Source organism: Pipistrellus hanaki, assembly GCF_964339955.1.
Source record: "Pipistrellus hanaki genome assembly, chromosome: 4".
Taxonomy (NCBI): domain Eukaryota; kingdom Metazoa; phylum Chordata; class Mammalia; order Chiroptera; family Vespertilionidae; genus Pipistrellus; species Pipistrellus hanaki.
The window spans coordinates 40,355,952-40,380,556 of NC_140506.1; the positions used below are offsets into that span (position 1 = coordinate 40,355,952).

A 24,605-nucleotide genomic window follows, 5' to 3' on the forward strand; every position below is an offset into this window, starting at 1 on the left:
GTGGGAAGTATGGCTAGAGGGGTAGGTGACCATCACATTGCAGAGGGATTTGAATTCAGGGCTCGGATCTTAGGGTTTTTGTTTTATAGGCCATGGGAAGCACTGAAAGGTTTTTGTTTGCATATGGCCTATGGCAAACAGCATACATTTATTTTTTTCATGGACAAGGGACCTAAAGATCAGAGCCTCTTATTCAGTAATTTAACCACAGGGCTAAGTAGCCATTGCCATGAATAACGTGCCTCAGGACAGTGGTCGGCAAACTCATTAGTCAACAGAGCCAAATATCAACAATATAACAATTGAAATTTCTTTTGAGAGACAAAATTTTTTAAACTTAAACTTCTTCTAACACAACTTGTTCAAAATAGACTTACCCAGACCATGGTATTTTGTGGAAAAGTCACACTCAAGGGGCAAAAGAGCCGCAGATTGCTGACCATGGCCTCAGGACATTAACTTTTTGTTTTGTTCAGGGGCTGGAAAGAGGTGTGTATGTTTGGGCTGGGGAGATGGAATGAAGTGTGGCAGTCTTAGAGTTTTATAGAATCGGTGTGTCAGGCTATATATCATATGAAGAAGGGGGAAATCCATAGATAGGAGATAATAAGGAGACCCTGATAAAACAAATTATAAACCTAAAAATGTCTTTAAAAATACTGAGATTTAAGGGTTTAATAGTTAGAGACTTAAGTTTACCAGGTAGTTTAACTCATGGCAGTTATGCAGGTCGCCAGCAGTTTAGCCAACAGCTGTTTCAAACTTTTGGACACTGAGAGTACCCGGGGAGCCAGCCCTCTGTCTGTCCTGCCTGAGCTCCGGCTGCCAAACTCCTGCAGTTCTCTGTCAGATGGGAGGCAGTGTGTCTTTCTGTGGAGCCACCTCTCACAATAGCAAAACTTCTGTAAAGAGCCCAATTTTCTAGGTTCAGTGAACCTAATGAGAACTTGAAATTCATCCCATGGACCCCTCAATGAATGTTTCTGCTGTAGTAAGTTAATTGGCAATCGTTTGTTTTTTTTCTTCTTTTTTTCCCCAAAAATTCCTGGAAATGGTGCAAGACACATTGTCATGACAGAAACTGATGAATACTAAAGACTGAGAATTCTGGAGGTGGAATCTCAGAAAAAGATTCCCTGTCAATAAAAAGGTATATACTTCTGCCTGGATTTGAAAACTTCCAGTTTATGTAAGGTTGTGAAATAATACTAGCCATTTTGACCTCTTATAGATGTTCAGATCCCTTCTGTTGTATATAAAACGTCTTTGCTTGTTTGGAAACTCAGAATCATTGTTGAAAGGATCTAATGTCAGAATAGACATAAAGCGTCAGCACTGAGACCAAATGTAAAGACAGGGCTAAACATTAGCACAGGTAGAGGTTAGAGGTAGGATGGGTTCACATTTGAAGACTGTTTGCAATAAGCAGGTTAATACATAGGTACCAGGTATTGGAATAGTTTTGTGTTTTTTTCTTCTATTTTTCCTGGTTTCTGGTATTGCAGGGGGTGGAGAGGAAAATATGGGATGGAACATTTTCCTATTTATTAAAGACTATATAAATGTTATGAAATCTTTATTCTAAATTAATATGTAAATTAAGATAATATCTTACAGCTTGCTCATACATTTATATAATAAGCTGAAGGGAAAACTGTTTCCCATGGTGCAAACACAAAACAAAAAGGACACGTTCAGTTTCAGCAGTAATTGGCTTGTGTGCTAGCCCCTTTCACTCATGACAGTGGCTACAGGACTCAAAAGGGAACCCTTGTCAGGAGAGTGGGGGGGAAATGGTGCTAGTGAACTGACTTTAAACACTTGGTTACACACAAGTTGTGATTGTTTGTGGCAAATAATGGTGGACACCAAGAAATGTGAAGGGTGGGACACTGAATTATCAGGTTGTTCTCCCACCATACAGACAATCTCCAACTAAATACTTACTCGCAAGTACGCACAAAATAATTCACCAACCTGCCCTAAAGTTTAAAGAAATTTTAGGTGTCCCAGTCACTCCCTCCTATAAAATGTTTATTTTCAAGGGAGGATAATGAATTATCAGGCAGTTTTCCCAGGCTTCAGGCAACTACAATTGTCCAGAGTTCATAACTGGACACAGAACCACTTTAAGATTTAGCACAGGGCATCATCTCTAAGAGTAAACAGACCTCACAGTGTTTATACCCTGTTCATGAAATGGTGCCGATGATCTCTTAAATATTTTAGCCAATCTGTATATCTATAATGCCTTTAATTTCACTCAGAAGCAGTATTTCATCATGCTTGTTTTCCTGCCCTGTGTTCACCAGGCGTACACACATTTCTGACACTCCGTATACTGATGAGTAAACCATCAAGTGCTGATTGAGATGCAGAGCACAGAGAGCCTCTAGTAGCCTCTTTAAGAGTATGGGAATTGTTATCCAAACCCCAACAACTGTTTCTGGTCTGTGTATTTTTGAGTAGATGCTAGCTACACCTGGGTTATACTAACTTTGCCTAACATACACATTTAAATATTGTATTTTAAAATAAATTGTAGATGTTACAACAAATAATAGAATCATATGACGTGTAACACATCCTTTTGGATGCCAGTGTGTAAGCCATTGTTTAGAGTTTTTGAAATGAGTGGCGTAAGTTTTTTGTGACTTTATTATGTTTTTAAATTTACCATACATTTTAATTTAAACTTAGTATTCTTTCCTCCTTGATGTCCAACATGCCATCAAATGCAGTCTTTCTCCACTTTTCAAGTCTATCTATAGTTGAAACTTCCTCTAACGCACACAATTTTGCTGGTTTGGTTCATAAACAAGCCTGTACTCTGTTGATTGCTTACTACTATGTGACTGAGTAAACAATTCTAGGTGAGAGTGAACTGGGTAAGAAATCAGTAAACTGCAGTTTTCTTCCTTAGTTACCTCCTAGCTTAATAAAAGTAGGGAAATCATTCAGTTTTAATGTGTTCAGAGCAATGACCTTTTTAAGTATATCCTTATTTTCTCCAAAAATATTTTTCAGGGTAAATAAAAATAATGTGCAATAAATATAGTGGAACTTATGTGTCTTGATAACTTAAAGAGCTTTGGAAAGTAAATTATGGTTTGATGGGCACTTCATTAATATTTGATCAAAGACTAATTTACCAGTAGGGAGAAAAATTTTTAAGTTGTCATGTGATAAATTATAAAAACAAAAGCTGTATGATTTGGGCAAGTTAACTAACTTGGTTTCCTAATAAGTTAAGGTAATAAGTACTTCACAAAGTTAAATATTAATAAAATAGCAGATATAAAACCTACAACAAAGTATCCAGGATGTGTTTTCAAAAATAGTATCTATTTTAAGGGGAAAAATATTAAAAAAAAGAGTTTCAAGAGATTAGTCAGCTGTGTCCAAGTTATTTCAGGTCACTCAGAGAAGCGTGACTGCACAGTGAGAACTCAGTGTTTTCTTCTTGAATGTGATAAACTTGTGCCTTAAAATCCACTCCTTCTGCAGAACTATATACTATAAATAATAAAACCACACCAAATCTATTGTTTTAGATTGTTGTTAGTTCTCTAGTTACATTCTAATAAAAATATTAACTCCATTAATTATTAGCAACCTTTGCAACCAGCATCACAGTCAGCTAACCATTTCCATCACACTTTCTCTTAAATGGAGATGAGAGTTATTGATGCATTTGATTCCAGTAGTTTCATCAAAATTAAGTATCTGACTCAAGGGAGAAAAGTCTCCACAGGTTGTTCAGCTGTAATTGCAGCTTTAGCATAGAGCTAAACTTACAAAAAGTGTAGGATTCTTAGCTTCACTAGGCCTGCCCCTATTTGTGCTAAAGCAATGGACTTGCACAATTTTTAGCCACTTGTCTTCAATTTCTTAAACCTTTATACATTGCTAAGCTTTCTCTAATTGTGATGAAAGCTTGCCCTGGTCACTACAAACCATTAACATGCTAGGAAAAAAAGTATATGAACTGGCAAGACATCCAAAGTCCAAATTATATGGATATTATTTATTATTTATCAATAGCAAGGTGCTCTTTTTTAATAGAAATATGTATTATAACAGAATATGCTGTGTATTAAATGAAAGAATTCTAAACTCCCCTAAGGTTCTTTGTAACTAAGTTGTTTATAAGAGAATAAAAGAATATGAATCCAGCATGTTTCTATTGTTGCTTCTGTTTCATGTGTATCAAACACTTTTAGAGGCAATTTAGTGGTTTGGCTACATTAGAGACATCTATTAGTATTTTTATTTATTATTTATTTATTTATTTATTTTTACATTTCTCTTGTGCTCACTGCTCACAGTGGAAAAGTCTGTGTAACTATCTCCATCACTATTAGAAATTCCAATTCCTGCTAATATGTGCTGTTTAGTATCAATTTGATTTATATTATTCTTGTAGAATTATTTTTCCATCCAAATACCTTTTAGAGGTGCCTCTGAGGTGCTTCTATCTAGTCCCAGCACTGAGAGACCAAACTGCCTGTAATGCATTTGGAAAGATTGTTGCCCAGATAGGCAAAGATCATTTTGCCCAAATTGTTCCATGTATTCGATATACCTTATATTTTATATTGGTATTAAAGTATAACACTCTGTGTAACTGGTTCACGTCAAATCTGTATGGTTTATTAAAAATAGTTTTGCTTCACTTTGTGTCACTTTATCAATGCTAAAGCAGCAAGTTGATACTTACAGATTATATGCAGAATTTTGTTGGATCACATTTTTTTATGTCATTTTATTTTAGCTACTATAAGAAAAGATGATTCCATTCTTTCAAGTCCTGATGTCACTGATATTGCACCAAGTAGAAAGAGGAGGCAGCGCATGGGAAAAAATCTCGGGACAGAACCTAAAATGGCTTCTCAGGAACATCAGTCCGAAGAAAAGGAAAAGTAAGTCATCTTATTCTTTGCAAAATAGTGAGATGACATTGAAAAATCTAATATCTAATCTAAAATTGTATTTTAACTTCTGAACTTAAGGCTATTTTTAACGAACAAAAATTATGGTTTTGGGGAATTGTAAAATGTTTAAATCCATATATTTTCCCTGGTGTTCAGTTAATTCATATTAATATTTAAGACAGAAGTGTCAAAAATATTAGCAAAAATTTTTTCTTGTGGTTTTTTAGAGTAATTAGAAATGGCATATAAGATACTAAAAATATTAGAATCCAGTTTGCATTTAATAAAGTATTTCAGTCTAATTTACTGCTTTAAAGAGACCCACAGAGATTTCAAAGTAACCACTTGATTTGGTTATGCTTATAATTTTTTTATGTGAAATGTCTTTCTAGTCACCTATTTATTGCTTTTAAATTTAGACACATTTTTTATTTCTATAGTTTACTCTCTAGTTTTGACTACCCTCCCTTTAATCTGCATTCTAATTTAGTTGTAATGAATTAAGAAGTTGAATTAATAAACCTTTTATTGCAGCAAAATAATCAGTATTTATAAGAAATTTTTATCAGTTGAATAAAAAACAAAGGTGCAGCCGAGGAGATCACAGTTTGATTCCTGGTCAGGGCACAGGCCTGGGTGGCGGGCGTGGTCCTCAGTGTGGAGTATGTAGGTGGCAGCAAATCGATCAGTATTGTTTCTCATCATTGAGGTTTCTCTCTCTTTCTCTCCCCTCTCCCTCCTTCTCTAAAAACAATGAAAATATATTTTTAAATAAACAAACAAACAAAAAAAACACAGGTGTAAATCTTATGCATGCCTGAAAATTTATTTATTTTTCTTTAAGATTTTCATTAATTTGGCAAATGGTAATTGAACAATAACTATATGACATGATATTACACATCAGTGGTTTTCAAAGTGTGGAATGATGAGGACCTGGGGCATTCCCAAGATGTTTGTGGTGATCCACAAGATGTCTTTTCTTCAATTCTATCCCTGTGTGAGGCCAGATTTTCTTCATGTATTTCAGTTGAAATAACATGTCTCTGTGATTGAATGCAGAAGCCAGTGAGAATTCCATAGTTTTTAATCAGCCACCCATCACACAGATTTGTAAAGGTGTTAAGACATTGACCACAAAGGATTCCCTCCCCCCGCCCTTTGGAAAATACAGTGATTTTTTTTTAATAAAGAATATATTGTGTTACCATATTCTGGATTTATTTTTAAATGAATTAATAAAGATCTCAATTTTTTCGCAGTGTTAATTTTGGATATAAATAAAAATTCTTGGAGTCCTCAAAAACTTCTATTGTAAAAGTATAAAGGAGTTTTGAGAGTAAAAAGTTTTAGAATTCTGTAATGACCATGAGGGTGCCAAATAAGCACAAGAAGTCCGTGCCTTCAGGAGACTTAACAGCCTGACCAAAGTTTTTTAGTTTCTTGCATAAACATAAGAATTTTATAGTTAATAGTGGAATTATTTTGTTTGTCTGTTTATCATTGGGGTTTTATTCTCTCTACAATTGGCCTGATATACTAATACTTGAAAATGCCATTTGTATACTATGGTGGGTCCCTTATGTCTTCAGCCAATATATGTAAAAACCCAGTGTGCACTACTCTTACTGGTTATTTATTATGTAAATTTACTAACTCCATAGAATTCATAGTATGGCATTATCTCTTGTAATAAATAAAAAATATTTCCAATTTGCAAACATTAGAATAAGCAAGCTAGTCCTATAGGTTAATATGGAAAAAATAAAATTATACTTTGAAATATTCAGAATGTACTTCATTCAGTCAAGTAGTAAGCAAATAAGTAATGAATATCAGTTATGTGCCAGGTATAATAATGTATGCTGATGGTTAAGGAAAGTAGGAAATAGATATAATCTTGTCCTCATGGAACTTTTAGTCTAATTGTTTTGTCTGATAAAGATTTCAGAGTGTTGAAAAAGAATGAAATATATTGGTTTTATGTTGGAGAGATGCATCTTCAGTCTTTCTGTTTGATGTGTGAACTATTATAAATATAAGTTGTGAGGTTACCAACATTTTCTGAATACATATATTGCTTAAACAGGTTTTTTATATGCATGATACAATGATGGAAGAAGTTTAGATGTGGATGAAAGACTAAATGTTTTATTTAGGCTTTTTGCTAAAGGCGATGTGTTTTCTTTTCCAGGTTTAGATGATCATGTCAATACTTATTTTATATACTTTACTTACAAAGTTGACATAAACCATATTAGCTTTTTTAATTGCCTGCTAGTTATATCATTGTGTACCTTCAGGCTCAAGCACTGATGTTGAACCTTTATCTTATGTTGTTAAATTTAAATACTACCTATTTCTACCTTCCTAAACACCTTTTCACTCTGATAAATTCTCATCAACAATATGTCTATCAGTTAGGTTAATATGCTTTAGCTGTAGCTTCCCAGATGTGGGTAGGTTGCTACTTAGGGGTGAAAAGATATTGGCACCTAAATCTATTATACTTGGATCAGTTTACCACTTTCAAAACATAAACACAAATTACCAAAAAAATCACATGTTTGTTAGTTATTAGCAATCAAAATTCATGAAGATTGCACAGAAAGTTTTGTGTTTATAGTTCATATTACCATGGCTTATTCACCATTACATCCCATTTAATTTACCTAGAAAGCCTGATTTCATTTCTTGTTTTTAATTGTAGACATATACTGGGTGTGAAACATTTTTGTCGGACTCTCACAATGCTATTTCCTTTGTATCCTCTTCCCCGCAGTAGGGTGTGCATGCATCCTAAGACCCCACATGATTTTACAGTGACTAAGGATATGCACAATAGATACTGCTATTTATTGAGAACAAAATAAAAATAAAAATAAATCCTACTATGGCTTTCCCTCATGCCTTTATTCATTTATTCATTTATCGTTCATTACAGAATGCTTGCATGCTGAACACTTGGGAAACATTGATGAGCCAACTAGCACAGTCCCAGCTCTCATAAAGCTTAGTCTGTCTGAGTGAAGGCAAGCATTAATTATATCATTACAAAAATATATATTTGAAACCTTTTGAAGGATTTTTGAATTTAGAGGAAATTTAGGGAAGGGGATATGACCTGAGGAATCCTCATTTGATCACTAATCTGAAGGATAAAGAGGAGTTTAGTCCAGTTTAGAGAGAGGAAAGGCCTGTGAGTGTGCCCCCAGGTGAAATTTTTGAGTGATGGGAGTGACGGGAGCTGGAAGGAAGGAAGTGAAATGGGGATGAGGGCCACTCAGAGAACTAGGTGGTAGTGTGGCCTTGGTTAAAAATTTAGCCTTTCTTTGTAGTGTTAATGTAAGAAACAAACCTGTGAAGAATTTTTGTGAATTTATTTGAGCCAAACTGTTAACTGCTGTGAAACAAAATCTCAAGGGATTGAGATAATCTCCTGAGAATGGCAGTTTTGCACCTTATTTTATACATTACAATCAAAAGAGAGGACACAAGAGGGTTACATTGAGGATGCAAGTGGGTTACATTCAATTCACTGGTGATAAATTAGGGAGGTGGGAGAAAGCAAAGTGGGGAAACCTCTGGGATTGGATGAAAAGTAAATGATAGATACATACATCTTTACATAGGTGGGTACCGGATAGTTAACAGTCAACAATTAACATGATAAAACAATGAGAGGATTTAGGGTTTCAGCCCTGGTGCACTGGTGGGTCTGGAAAAGGGGGAATTACTCTGGCATTCCAAAGGAATGTTATCTTAGATACAAAAGACAATAGACAGATAAAAATTGACCTTTGTTAGGGAAGATACTGGCCTAGGACATTACTACCCACCATAAACTGCTTTTAGTTTAAAGTTTTAATTTCAGACCATTCTTTGTGGTTACTTTAGGTCTCTGAGTTTGCAAGGCCTTCCCTGAGCTAGACATGTTAGCATGTGGCCCCTTTTCGTCCACAACATGATAGCATTTCCGTTTTTCACAGCACAAAGGATTTTTCTCCTGTTTTTCCTACCTTTTGATGTAGTTATTTAAATCTTCTTAAAAGTCTTAAAAAATATCAGATTGACTAGAAAACTTAATAATTTGGTCATCTTCTTTGATATTATAATTAAAATTATCTGAAGCTATTGTATTTTGTTTCTTTTTCTCTTTTTACTCTGTTTTCAAAGTGGTTAATGTTGTACAGTTTTGGATTCCCAATAATAAAAACTTTCATCCTTTTGAAACACAGGAAACTAGAAAATTGAAAACATACTGAAAGTTATGTTGAGTGCTCACAGGGATAATAGCTTAAATTCGCATGTGTTAGCAGTACTGAGGTGCAGAATTGTACTTCCATTTTACCTTTTTACTGGTAAATGTAAGTGCATTTTTCAGAAATATTTTTAGATCTTTGATGATTTCTCACTTCTAGTAAGACTCTGAAATCCTTAAATCTGGCATACATTAATAAACACTCATTAAAAAATTTAGTGTGACTGATTCACACAATATGATTATGCTTGAACAATAGTCATCCTGTTCTGTCAGCTAGCATCAACACTAAGAGTTATTATCCAACATAACCATATGCTATACATTCCTTGCTATTTTCTATTTTACATCACTTGAAATTGTGATTTGTAGAATTGTTTGGTATGACTTTTTAATTCCATTTGTTAAACAAAATGAACCAGCCGACAAAAACTACAGAAATAGTGAAATCACTTTAATATTTACATAGTAAAATCCTGAGTATAAGAAAGAGCTTTGTAAAATTACTTTTTATAGATAGACAAGGTACAATATGTGTCTAAATGAAATAGCACTACATTCGAGCTCTATTAGGCACCAGCTTAAATTTTTAATGAAGTAATGCTTTATCATACAACATAATAACCAAGGAAGAATTTTACATTTAAATATTTTTCAAATTTAAGAATTCTTAATTCTTCCAAAATCCTAAAAAGAGTGAACACATTAAAAGCCCATTAATAGCATTCTGTTGATATGACATAAGGTCAGTTGTAGGCTGTTAGACTAGTTGAATCACTTTAAAATTGATTAGTTAATCCATTCATTACTTATTTCGTTAAATTAAGTCAATGTCCCAGTCTCATTGAAATTAGCAACCAGTTAATAAAATTGGCCATCTGACAAAATGCTCAGATAAATTATTTCATTAATACTTTTTGGCTTGTTACATCTTCAACTGTTTCAGCTCATTTCAACCTGCTTGGAAATTCTGCTTTACCTTGTTCTAGCTGTTTTGTTTCTCAGTTCTATGGGTTCTCTTCTTGAAAGGAAACTAGTTTTAAGAGCTATTGAAATTAGCATCTGAACAAGGGTCTATAAATGAAAACTTTGTCTCAGAATCAGGGCTTCAGCCCCCAGGAGAGGTGGCCACAGATAAAGCCAACCCCCAGTCCCAACCAAATAAGCATTATATTGTAAACTAAGGAGGTCAAACAGGGATGTAACATATAGGATTAGTTAATAGAACTGCACTATAAAGTTCTTATTGCAGACTTTCCTCTTTAAATGATCCTTAACTAGGAAAAGCATTAGTCTGGGGTAGAGATGGAACTATACAGCAGGGATTGGGTTAATACCTCCTGCCTACCTTTCAACATGAATCTGAAAGTTAGATGAGATCATGTGAATGAGAGCACTAGCGCAGTAGGACACTCTAGGAATATGATGTACTGTTATTTTTAAAGCACTGCTTTCCCTGGGGTTTCGGATAAATCTTAGAAACCTATTCCTGGGAAGGAAATTGTGTTTATGGAATTTTTAACCCTGGAGTGTTTTCTTTCCTCATAATTCTTATGGAAATGAGGATAGCCCTTATCATTTTATGTGCTAGATCAGCAAATCCTCTTTCCTTCTATTTACTAATCAATAAGATAAGTTGTGAGGAAATAACACAATTGGAAAACCAGGTTTTAAAAGCAATTGATTAATTTGATATGTATGTGTTTGTAGTTTATCATATTTTATATTATTAATCATTGAAAATTTTACTTCCAACTCATTCAAGTATTTACTTATTTTTTACAACTTAATCATTTGCATCTGCCAATTTAGAATATGATGGTTGACCATTCTATTCTTTCTAAAAGAACTCTTTTCATACTTATCCCTGATTCTTAAAAATTTCTAACTATTTATTGCTTTTTTTCTAGTTTAAACCTCAACATATTTGAAATGTGTGTGTGCTTAATCTACACGGAGAATATAATTTATCCCATTCAAATATCTAATTCTTGAATATTTTTGGTAACTAAACTTTTAACTTCTTTAGTGTCAAATTAGGAACATAAAATGTATGTGCAATTGCTATATGTTTACTTTGGTCATCATGAGCAAACCTCATTTTTTACACAACTTTAATTTTATCATAATGTTTATCTTAGTTGCAAAAGTAAACACCATAGTGGTTTTAAAACGAGCTGGGTTTTTATTAGCTTCACTCTGTGTTTACCTAACTGTTCAGGCTGTGGCTCTCACTTTCCTTTCTGCATGTTTGATTTATGGCCCCTTGGACTTGTTCCAGAATATACTGATTATGGTCAGTGCACTTCAAAGATGATTTATTAATTGTGTTTGTGACTCAAATAATTAAGTAAAGATTGACCATATACATTACTATATTTTTGGCAATAAAATCAGTATTACACTTTCAGATAAAGTTTGCCTGAATGGATATTTTTAACTATACAGAAAGGACAAATGTTAATATTGTTTAAAAGTATATTCAATATTAACTTTGGCTTTATGGCTTTTTTACACATGATTATCAAATGTATCAGAGGCTTGGTCTTATAAGTATGTATATTTTAAGTTCTATTTTAACATAATTTTAGAATACTATATTATAAATGAAAATAAGTACATATTTAAATAAAGTATTTTCATGATTACTCATCCTGGTAACAACCCTTATAATTTCCTCAGGCTATTCATGCATTTCAATTTCAAATTACTGACAGACTTGAACTTCTTTTTGATATAATTTTAATAGAAATCTGTTATAATTTTTCTGCATTTTAGATAAAGGGAATTTGTCATATATTTCATATATATCGTGCCCCTATCATTTAGAAGACTTCCTTTCATAAAAATTTTTATAAATTTGGCTTGATAGTAGTTATTGTTTCAGGCATTTTAAGTACTTTACCAATATAGAATAATGTGTAAATATTCATTATACTTAGTCAAAGGGGTTATTAATCAAAAGGAAATAACTCCCTGCTAATAATTTATAGTTCCATATCAAAAGAAAAAGGGGAGACGAAACCGATTTGACTCAGTGGATAGAGCATTGGCCTGCGGATTGAAAGGTCCCAGGTTCGATTCCAGTCAAGGGCATGTACCTTGGTTGCAGGCACATCTCCAATAGAGGGTGTGCAGGAGGCAGCTGATCGATGTTTCTCTTTCATCGATGTTTCTAACTGTGAAAAATCAATAAAATATATTTTTAAAAGAAAAAAAAAAGGAGGTATACTTATTTTTTATTATTAGGTAGGTATGCTATTTTCAAAATTTATATTTTAACAATGAAATTGTAGAACTTAATTCTTCTACTGTGGTATACAACTAAATGTTAAGTAGGTATTTAGTTTGTATTAAAACATCATGAAATGAAATAAAATATTTTATTATAATAGAAGTGATGGCTGTTTCATGTTCTAAGCTTGTATGAAAGTAAGCTAGTGATAAGGTATAAACTAGTTATGGCAAAATAAGAAGGTAATAAAGGATAAAAAACACAAACATGTTTTATTTGAGCATCATTATTCAAAAATATTTTCAGTAAATTTTTTGGACACATACATTATTTAATTAAAAATCTTGTACAATAATTTTATTTCTAAGCAGTTACTAAAACTATAATTTTGTAGATCAACTTTATGGGTGTTACTATTTAAAATGATATTTTTGTAATAAATGAAGATAAATTATTACTGTATTGAATGAAGCAATGTTATTATATCAGCATTATTGAGTGCTTTGTCCCACATATACCACTTTTAGAAAAAAATAGAATAAAGAAGTTGTCACAGCTGTCTTGAACAACTTTGTATATGAAATAAAACAGTGAAGGAAGATTAATCAGTAGCACACATTTATCTTTTTCTTTTTGATCACATTATATTTTCTTACTAACTGTATTTACTATACTAGAGGCCTGGTGCATGAAATTCGTGCATGGGGCCGGCAGGGGTAGGGGGTGTCCCTAAGCCCAGTCTGCACCCTCTCCAATCAGGGACCCTTTGAGGATGTCCCTCTCACAATCTAGGACTGCTGGCTCTCAACTGCTCGCCTGCCTGCCTTCCTGATTGCCCCTAACCGCTTCTGCCTGCCAGCCTGATCACCCCCTAACCACTCTCCTGCCAGCCTGATTGATGTCTAACTGCTCCTCTGCCAGCCTGTTTGCCCCCAACTTCCTTCCTCTACCAGCCTGGTTACCCCTAACTGCCCTCCCCTGCAGGGCTGATTACCTGCAACTGCCCTTCTTTGCAGGTCTGGTCCCTCTCAACTGCCCTCCCCTGCTGGCCATCTGTGGTGGCCATCTTGCGTCCACATAGGGGCAGCCATCTTTGAACACATAGGGGCAGATATTGTGTGTTGGAGTGAGGGTACTCTTTTATTAGACAGGATAGAGGCCTGGTGCATGGGTGGGGGCCAGCTAGTAGGCCCTGACGGGTGTCTCAGATCAGGATAGGGGTTGCCTTGGGGTGTGGGGCAGCCTGAGTGAGGGGCCTATGGTGGTTTGCAGGCTGGCCACACCCCCTGAGACCCAAATGGAGGTTCTGGTATCTGGAATTTATTTACCTTCTACAATTGAAACTTTGTACCCTTAAGCAGAGCCAATCTTCCTGCTCACTCAGTGGCCAGTAGCCATTTCTGTTTGGATTTGTTTACCTTCTATAATTGAAACTTTGTAGACTTGAGTGGAGGCCTAGGCTGGCAAGGGCAGGCAGAAAGCTTTGTTTCCTCCGTTGCCTGGAAAACCCAAGCCTCTCTCCTGCTCTCTGTGGCTGTAGCCATCTTGGTTGGGTTTATTTGCATACTTGCGCTGATTGGCTGGTGGGTGTGGCTGGTGGGTGTGGCTTGTGGGTATAGCAGAGTGATGGTTAATTTTCATATTACTCTTTTATTAGGTAGGATATAAGCTGAAATTCTATAATAACTATGAAATTTTAGAGTAGTGAGAATCAATATTCCATTTGGAGGACTGTGGAATACGGACATGTGGTAAGAGAAAACTGGCTAGACCGAGGCATTGTGTTTGTCTTTGTAGAAAAATTGAGGTTTCTAATACATAAATTAAAGAAAGATAATACAGAGACTAATCATTCAACCCAGTCTCCTGACTTCTCTTCTTTTTAATAATAGAACCCCCTTCCTACCACCTCCTGCATCCCCAAGTTTTAATAGGGCAAGTGGCTGCCAACCTAGAGGCTATCTTTCCCACACACATAGGAAGGAAGATTTGGCCATGTGACAAAGTCCTTGCGAAGGGGTGAACGTCATGATATGTACAGTTTTGGGGACTTGTCCACACAATGATTGGGCATACATTCCCCTGCCTCTCTCCTCTCTCAGGCTGTCATCTAGCTAGCATTTAAGGCAAACCTCCTAGGAGTTGGCAGAGCAACAAGAGAGGAAGAGTCACAGTCCCTGGGCAATCTCATGGGACAGGGCAGCATATCCACCATGGACACCCTGCTACCTCTAGACTATGTCTAGCTTACTTGAACCTTGGTGCTTTTTGAGTCTCTTCATTACAGAACTTGAGGTATCCCCTGGCTTAAAAAAAAAAAAAAAAAGGCCTTTCCTTTCAGAGTACAAGAGTGTATAAATAAATGCATGGAAGAAGACAGGAGACCAGTGACAATGTCATGAGATGCACAGAGATGTAAATACAGCTGGCAAGGTGGATGGGATCAGATCGCAAAGGACTTAAATGCCAAAGCTGATTTATTTGGGCTTCTTTCATGAATTCAACAAGGAACTGTTCAAGGTTTTGAGCCAAACAATGGCATGATGAACAGTGCTTTAGGGAAATTTCCCCGGAAACCGTATACTAGTATTTGATGGAGGGAATGTTTGCAGACTGTCAAAGAAGATAAGATACTAGAGGACTCCAGGAAGGGTTCTCTGAAGAAGATAGTGATTGTAAGTGCATGTGGTTGGAAAGGGAAGGAAGGGATGGATTGAGAAACATGTAAGGCTGCTCTCCTTTTACTACCATAGACCTGAGAAACCTAATCAGTTACTGAAAGGTATTTGGTAAACGTGATCTTTATTAAAGTAAGTGATCTGTCTTTTGAAATCAACCTACGACAAAAGCTGGATAAATAAATCTTGGTGGTCATGAGCTTTGATTTCACAAAAGTGTGGAAAAGTTTTATTTTCCAGGCTGGCATATTTATATGCTCAAGTATATGGATATATACAATATTAATTTTATATTATTTTACTTCTTTTCATTTATTTAAATTTCTTGAACTTAATTGAGTCAGTAAGTTCTCTTCAAATCATATTTTAAGAAAGGTTGTCAGTCTGAAAGGGGTACTATAATCTCAGGAAACCTTCCTCCATGTAAGTGTTCTTGTTAGCTCCAGCCACAAGAAATATTCCCTTTGAACATATATTTTTATTTCAATCTGAAGTTATGGGGTTTCTCTTGCTTGCAGATATATGATATTCTATTTATGGGCTACAGAGAAAATCAACTTTTTCACTGTCAAAATTTGTTATGGATATAGTGCTGATTTTACAAAGTGTTCTGCCTATGGTAAAAATATATGACTATAAAATTTCCAGACTATAGAGAATAAAATAGGAATTGTATTCACAAATGCATTTGGCAAACTAATGAAGTTATGATATAATGGTATAAAACCAAACAAACCTATATATCCTTATTTCAAGGAAACCAGGAGAATAATATTTTCTATTTATTGAGAGGTTTGTTTTGATTTTTTTTTTTGTTTTGGTTAAGCAATAGATGGGACCATATATAGCATATAAACTGTTAAATAGATTTCATCTGTTCTGAACAGTATAATAATGAGGCCATGTGATACAATAGTTCCAGGTGCATTTGGAATGCCTAACTAAAATGAGTATTGTAGCTATACACAAATAACACAAAATAAAAATTATTACCTTTGTTTTTCTTAACCAAGGGTGGTTTAAATTACCATACAGATAATTAAACATAACAGTTATAAGTGATATATTATCAAACATCACTGACTAGATAACATTAAGATTAGAGGAAGAGGGTGACTTCTAAAATAATGACAGCAAATTTAAATCATGGCTCAATATTCTAATTTCTAAAATGGGAATAGTGCCAGGACCGGTTTGGCTCAGTGGATAGAGCGTCGGCCTGCGGACTGAAGGGTCCGGGGTTCGATTCCGGTCAAGGGCATGTATCTTGGTTGCGAGCACATCCCCAGTGGGGGGGTGTGCGGGAGGCAGCTGGTCGATGTTTCTCTCTCATCGACGTTTCTAACTCTCTGTCCCTCTCAATTCCCCTCTGTATAAAATCAATAAAATATATTAAAAAAATAATAATAAAAAATAAAAAAATAAAATGGGAATAGTAATACCTACCTCATTAAAATTAATGAGGTGACAAAGATAATATGCCAGGCACATGGTAAATGTTCAATATTGGTTAGTACTGCTGCTCTTGTTCTTATTCATTTTATTTTCCCCTTCCACTGTCCCAACTGTCCAGTTTTGACTACAGATTGTCTTCCAAGTCAAGTAAATTAGTCTTGGTAAAGTTATACTCTGGAAGCATGTAAGCTATGTTTTATTCTGTTCAATAATTTATAGTCTAATAATTTTTATCATAGAAAATTCCAGAATATTTAGAAAGTGGCCAAAGATGAATTTAGAAGAGTTATGTTATGTAACATTAGTACTTGCTTGCTGATAACGTGTAGCTTATGCATACTCAAATCATAAGTAATTTTCAACACATATTTGCTGAGTACCTAGTGTGAGCCAGGCACAGATGTGGGCACAGAGAGTATGACAGTGAGCGTACAGTTGACATTAAGTTCTAGTTTTGTGAAACAAGCACATATCATATAATCAAGAAATACATAATTAAAAGAAGGTGACCTATAAGAGAGTGATGTGGTGATTCCTCTTTCTATGGAGTCGTCATGGAAGATCTCTGTAAGGGATTGATATTTAAAGGGAAGCCAGATAACAAGCAGACCTGCCTACAAAGCCCAGGAGAAAACAAGCAATGCAGAGGTGCTCTGGTGAGCCAAAGCCGGCCCGCTGAAGGAATAGAAAGGTGGCCCCTGTAGAGGGAAAGACAGAAATAAATGCTGTAAATTTGTGGTCAGTGAAAGGGAAGGGCCAGGTCATGCAGGGCTTTTGCTGCCAATGTTCTTTAAATTTCAGAGTGTAATGGTGGGTTTTAAGGAGGGAAATGCCATGGTCTGATGTTTGTTTTAAATGATTGCTATTCTCACTATGGAAACAGGATGGTGGTGGGATTAATGAAAACAGAGACATGAGGTGAGGGTTTTACAGCAGTCCCAGTGAGAGTCCATAGTGGCTAAGACTGTGGGGAAATAGTGAGAGCATCCTAGATGCTGGGATGTTGTAGCAGTCAAGTTGCCAGGACTTGCTGTTGGGTTTTACTTAGGACAGTAAGGAGAAGGGTGGAATCAGCAGGATTTCTGTTTTGGGTTTGAGAAACTAGGTGAGTGTTGCAGTTTTCAGACATGGGAAGGACGGAGAAAGAAGCAGGTCTGCAGTGCAGGAAAATGAAAAAGTTCTGTTTGGGCTAGGTTAAGTTTGAAATACTTAGCAAACATCAAAGCAGAGCTATCAAGATATGTGAGTCTGGAGTTTCTGGAAGAAGAGAGGTCTGGAGACAAAGATTTGAGAGTCCTAAACATTTGGGATTTATGGTTATGGTCTTAAAGTGAAATAGTCAGCATGGGTGGGTGTTTCTCTGCAACAGTGCTTGAGTGGTTCCTAATGTGTGGCCTTAAACAGCAAATAGGCTGAAGGTAAAAGGAGAGAGATTATTGCAGGGTCAGAGTTCCAGGCTTTGTCCTTTAATAGATAATAACATCTGTGGGAAAATGAATGCAGTCCATTTTTGATGATGGATTTTATGGATCATACCTGAGTTTAATAGCCAGGTGGTTGCTTTCTGGGCTCTCAATACAACTGAACAATTTAATTATCTGTTCCTGGAGACGTTAACTTTATATTAGAACTGGATTTTAAAATATAGAGAGTATTGGGGGAAAGTTCCAATAGAATATAATTACTTTATTTTAATCACCTTTAAATTGGGTTGTTCTCAATTTAAATTACTGAATCAGAACAACTTTGAGGGGGAGCCTTTTAAGGCATAGTTTCTGACTCCACTGCCAGGCTAGGTAGAGAAATAAAAAATACATGAAATCTTAATAGAGCAATTATTTGGGTGACTGCGATAGTCAAAAGTTCTGCTCACTGAATATTTCCAGCTCTCTGCCTTCTGGACACACGGTAAATTTGAACTTCACAGATACAGTTGAGTGAGGCTATGAGACTAGTTCTTACCAGCAAGTTTTGATTAAAAGTGTCATGGTTAATTTCCAAGCCAGAGAACTCTCTTTCCTTCTGCTATAGTCACTGCCAGTGCTGTACTTTTCCTGTCATCCTAGGTCCTGAAATGAGGACAGCACATAGTGGAGCCCCCACCTCCCCTGATGGGCATATGGCACTAATGAGAAATTTAAAGCTTTGTTATTTCAAGTCACTGAGATATTGGGGCATTCGCTACTGTGGGATAACCTAACCTATTCCCACCAATAGAATACAGAGACTTGTCCACCTAGAGCATATTATTATTATAGTATCATAAAACTGCTGTTTAAAAAATAACCACAAGACAACATTGATTAGAAATTCAGTACCACTACAATGAACTAGATATTGACACCTTTACTGTAAGCAGAGTAGAGGATCAGAAAAAAAATCATTGTTTAGCTATATTTGTATTATTACAAATTTATAAATATATATCATATTTCCAACTGTTACAATTTGGAAATGTTATGTTCTCCCCTTACTATTGTAATTTTATGTAATACAGAAATGTTAGGACAGCAGATCTTTAATAATGTTGCAGACAAATTGATACTTTGTTTCATTAAAAAATCTAGCATTTTCATATTTTTCTCAAGCAACTAGTGGGAGTAGATTTTATTATTCACTGAGATGTTTAACAAGTGCCCTTTTATAAGCTCCTCTTGGTCATCAAAGGGAGTCCAGCTCCTATCCAGAAGGTAAAAAGAGATTTGACATCAGATTTGACATCACTTCTCTCCACCAAATGACTTCACTTTCCATTTGACTTGCTTATTTGTTATCTGTCTCAGTTATTCCTTGAACCAAAAAAAGTACTAACCAAATTAAAGCCGTAGTCTTCACTCCACTAGGTATGCAGAGATTAACCACAATGTAGATGATCTAGAAACTAATAAATTGAGTCATTTTTAGTCATAGAACTTTTGAGACAGAAATAAAGTAAGATATTCCTATTCTCTTACTAAATACTTGATTATTTCTTTATACACTGTTTACTTTAAACTGGCATAGAGTGTTAGCCAAATAAAGCATGGTAGCAGGGGCTTTATTTGTGGTCAAAGTCTATGCTCACTGTCAATCTCTTCTTCGTTTCTTTACCCTCTTTTCTGGAGTTTGTTTTAGTGTAGTATTTGTTTACACTATACTAATAGTATCTATAGTGGGGGGGGGGGGGGGGGGGAACTCTGCTATTCCAACCTAACGTTTGCAAAGAATCTCCCCTGGAGTTTAATTGTAAAGTAAAGAACCTTCCACTCAAAAAGACATCCTACAATAATGGTATAATTACAAAAATATTGAGCAAGGATGTTGAAAACCTGTTTTCAAGTGTCAATTGTGTAATTTACTAAACTCGATTCCTTGTTTGACTCTTTCAAATCAGGCTCCCTCTTTCCAGGTCCCTGTCACTGCTTTGGTTTAAACCCTTGTTCCATAGCTTCCTTCTAGACTTCACACAACTTCCAGAGTGATCCTCCTAAGATACCAATTACTTTCTGTCTTTTAATGAGTTCTTTCAGCTTTCAGGATCATGCGCAAACTCTTTAGGTTAGTAAACTGAACCTTCCTGAACTGATCTGATCTTTGCTTGACTCTCTAGCCCTGAGGCTATTAACTGTAAGTCTGCAAGCAAAATTCAGCTCACATAAGTGTCTGTGGTGGTTTGTCCATGTTTCCTTAAAAATTTGGTACCAACATTAATTTAAAAATTGAGAGATTTCTGGCTTCTCTTAAAATTATAAGATTAGGCAACTGATTGATGATTTTCTCTCATCAATGTTTCTGACTCTCTATCCCTCTCTCTTCCTCTCTGTGAAAAATCAATAAAATATATATTTTAAAAAAATTATAAGATTATCCCCTGATATGGTACCAATTTGCTATACCGACTGAACAGTCAATATATTTCTTTAGAAAGGACATTTACTCTTTAATATACCACAGTTTTTACCCATGAAGTTTCACCCATTTCTGTAACTTGTGCGCATTGATTGAATTTTCATCCCCCTTTGACCTCCTCAGTCACTTTTTAGTGTTCATTTTTTTTTTTAAATATATTTTATTGGTTTTGTACAGAGAGGAAGGGAGAGAGATAGAGAGTCAGAAACATCGATGAGAGAGAGTCATCGATCAGCTGCCTCTTGCACACCCCCTACTGGGGATATGCCCGCAACCAAGGTACATGCCCTTGACCGGAATTGAACCCGGGACCTTTCAGTCCCCAAGCCGACGCTCTATCCATTGAGCCAAACCGGTCCTGGCTAGTGTTCATTTTTTATAGCACCGAATTTTATCAAGTTCTTCCAAAGTTTTATGTTTACCCTTTCCTGGATGTCCTCCAGCCTTTCCATTTTCTTATCTCACTGACCCATCCTCTTCCTTAAAAGTACAGTACAGTTTTGCCTTCATCAGAAAACTCACCCAACTGACCTTTCTGATGTACGTGTGCCACCTATTCTCTCATAGTGTCTATCACACTGTATAGTATTTGTTGATTTACTTGTTGGTGTCTTCCACAAGACTGAAACTTCTTTGGGACAGGGCAATGTATAATTTGTCTTTGTGTCACAATTTGGACCTCGGTATCATCATCTATAAAATGATGGGCATAGATTAGATGATCTCCAGAGGCTCTTCTTATTTGAAAATCTGCTCTATAATGTTCATTTTTGGGAATCCAGGGTCAGAGGATACTTTGAACAGAGATTAACAAAAGCTTATATGCATACAATGCAAGACTTAAAGAATCTAAAACATGTGGTGTCCTGAAGTACTGACTGCTTGAAGAGATCATTGTTCAAAGACAGCAAACGGCTAATCCATTAAGAAGGAATTATTGGTGCTTCAGAGAGGGCATTTAATAGCAACCTACTTATCATCACAAAAAAGATGAGTAGATATGTCAGCAAGAAATAGAATCTGATTCAAATGCTACAAATGGGGTTTGTTACCATTTAACAAGCGGAATAGAAAACGCGTACTGCCCGTTTGTGAGGAGGTGATCATCACACTCAATTGGCATGACAGTGCGTGCCTTAAAAGCATATGGCACAGAAATCCTGCCTCCAGGAATTTATCATAAGGAAGTAACCATGAGTGTACACAAAAGAAATGGAAGCAATTCAAATGTCCAGTATTAGAAAATTGTTTGTCAATGAATGGTTTTAAAACAGTACTTCTTAGAGTATATGATTCCACAGAGTGTGTTGATAAGCATCTCAGAAAACCCAGAGCTTCATCACTTCAGCCAGAGTAGTGTTTCACTTTTATTTCTTGTACATATTAAGGTTACATGTGAGGGGAGGGAAATGTTTTTGCTCATAAATATAAAAATTTGAAAACTAGTAGATTCAATAAATCATAGTAATTTATAAACAGATATAGAAACATGTATTATGTTAACAGCTCAGTTGTTTTTTTGGGGTAGTGACTATAAGTCATTCTTTTCTTACTTGTATTTATCTCTATTTTCTACATTGTTTACAGATAACATGTAATTATTTCTGTACCAGACCAAAAAAATGATTTTTGAAAAAAATTGTTGCCCTAACTGTTTTGGCTCAGTGGATGGAGCATTGGCCTGTGAACTGAAGGGTCCCAGGTTCGATTCCAGTCAAGAGCATGTACCTTGGTTGCAGGCACATCCCCAGAAGGGTGTATGCAGTAGGCAGCTGATCAACGTTTCTCTCTCATCGATGTTTCTAACTCTCTATCCCTCTCCTTTTCTCTCTGTAAAAAATAATAAAATATATATATTTTTTAAAATTGTTGACAGCAGTAAGTAGTCTACAGGCCACGGTAAATTTCCTAGCTTACTGCTATTGTTATGAATTTTCCTCCCATGAAATATTATAGGTTGTAGAGAATATTGAAGATACAGTCCAACCCCCTCATTTTATATTTGAAGAAACTATGACCAAAATGTTTCAGTATATTGAAGTGAGAGCTGGGAGCTGGTGACCTTTTGATTTCCTGTGCTTTTCCCACTAACCCAACCTGTAAAATGGGTTAGTGCAGTGGTCAACAAACTTATTAGTCAACAGAGCTAGATATCAACAGTGCAAAGATTGAAATTTCTTTTGAGAGCCAAATTTTTTAAACTTCTTCTAATGCCACTTCTTCAAAATAGACTCGCCCAGGCATGGTATTTTGTGGAAGAGCCACACTCAAGGGGCCAAAGAGCCACATATGGATCGTGAGCCGCAGTTTGCTGACAATGGTGTTAGTGGAAAAAGCACAGGAAATCCTAGTTGGAGCATGTATGTTTGTATATTTTTTTTTCTATGAGTGAAAACTAATTTTTTTGAAATGCCAATGGTTAAAATTTCTTTATTTAGAAAAATTGGCATAAACGAGGACATTAAAACAGATCCTAAAACTGTCATGACTCATTCTGATTTATAAAATTCAATTTTTATAATCTACTTTATTCCACTAATTCATTAAATCTGTAGGTTCAGTCACATTTTTTAATTTGGAGTTCAATTTAACTGAGCTCAAATGATTGTTACAATTTGCCTTCACTTTTGGCATCTAAAAGGTAGACATTAGATACATGTTCCATCTACCCCACCTTCCTTCTCAGACATGAATGTCCTTGGGAAGCACTCTGTAATAGGTGTCATTCAGGATCTTTACTCATCTCTGAATTATCTTGCTATGATCACATTGACACCCACCCCAAAAAGTAATGGCTTTGTGTAATAGTTTTTTATGTATGCGTACATATGTCAGCACTTTCCCATGGCCCTTTTTGGGTTTCATGTTGAGAAATGAAAATTGGGTAGACCAGTTGAGCTTACAGATTGAAGAAATAGTGAAAGGTAATGTATTTCAAGTAAAGGAAATGCATTTTAAATAAAGGTAATGCATTTTAAATAAAGATAATTCATTTTAAATAAAGGTAATGTATGTCAAATAAAGGAAGCTTCAGAAACATCACTTACTCCCTCTAAATCTACTATCAACCCCCAGGTTTCCCAAAAAGTGAATAACCAATAATGAAAACCTTTCACCTTTATTTTTAGGGTGAAGGTGGAATCATTTTTTTTTTTTTTTTATTGATGATTCTATTCATGAAAAAAAAAAAAAAAAAACTAGATGAAGGGCTTTATAGAGCTTCTTTTCTAACCATTTCCCCTAAGAATCTTAATGTCATAATTTACTTAAAATGCAAACCTTTCAGGCTTGTATCTTATAAGAACATTTTGTTCTAAAAGAATTGTGACTTCAGCCAAAACCGGTTTGGCTCTCAGCCTGCTGACTGGAGAGTCCCAGGTTCAATTCCGGTCAAGGGATTGTACCTTGGTTGCAGGCATATCCCAGGTAGGGGGTGTGCAGGAGGCAACTGATGGATGATTCTCTCTCATCGGTGTTTTAACTCTCTATCCCTCTCTCTTCCTCTCTGTAAAAAATCAATAAAATATATTAAAAAAAAAAAAAGAATTGTGACTTCAAAGAAAATCATTTACTAGGTTGTTTTAACTAACATAATTCCTTTGAATACCACATGTATTCGATTTAAGGTAAATTTTAAAATATTTTTAAGTGTAGTTTTGCAACCTCTTTTCTGGTTTAGTAATTCTAATTGTTTTAATACATCAGAATTGCTGTTCATTTACTCTGGGAATCAAGTACAAAACCTCAATAATATAAAAATGGAATCAGATTTATAAGCAATCAATTTATGCTTATATATTTTCTCATGATTAAACTTCTGATATAATATATCAGAGTTTCCAATGAAGCATTTAAAGCTAGGAATGACTGTACCACTAGCTAAAAATTTTAATATTGAAATATTCTTATGATACTTTAACCAATCATGGTTAAAATGTTAAATTAAATACTTAGAGTATATTGTAGTATACTAGAGGCCCAGTGCATGAAATTTGTGCACTCAGGGGGAGGAAGGGCAGTCCAGGAGCCCTTGGGGGATGTTCGACTGATGGCTCCCCTGAGGAGCAGGCCTAAGCCAGCAGTCGGATATCCTTAGTGCTGCTGCGGAGGTGGCCGTGAGCCTGGCTTCTGGCTTAGTGGTTCTCCCCTGTGGT

The 24,605-nt window shown here is 35.5% G+C and overlaps 1 protein-coding gene across 2 annotated transcripts in view; it reads left to right on the forward strand.

Annotated features, from left to right (window-relative positions):
- The window catches only part of XRCC4 (X-ray repair cross complementing 4), a 165,260-nt gene that overhangs the window by 104,685 nt on the left and 35,970 nt on the right, over positions 1-24,605 (forward strand). For both annotated transcript variants that reach the window (XM_084881375.1, XM_084881376.1), the window contains exon 7: positions 4,775-4,922. In XM_084881375.1, the coding sequence (XP_084737501.1) occupies positions 4,775-4,922 (148 nt within the window). The remainder of the gene's footprint in view (positions 1-4,774; positions 4,923-24,605) is intronic.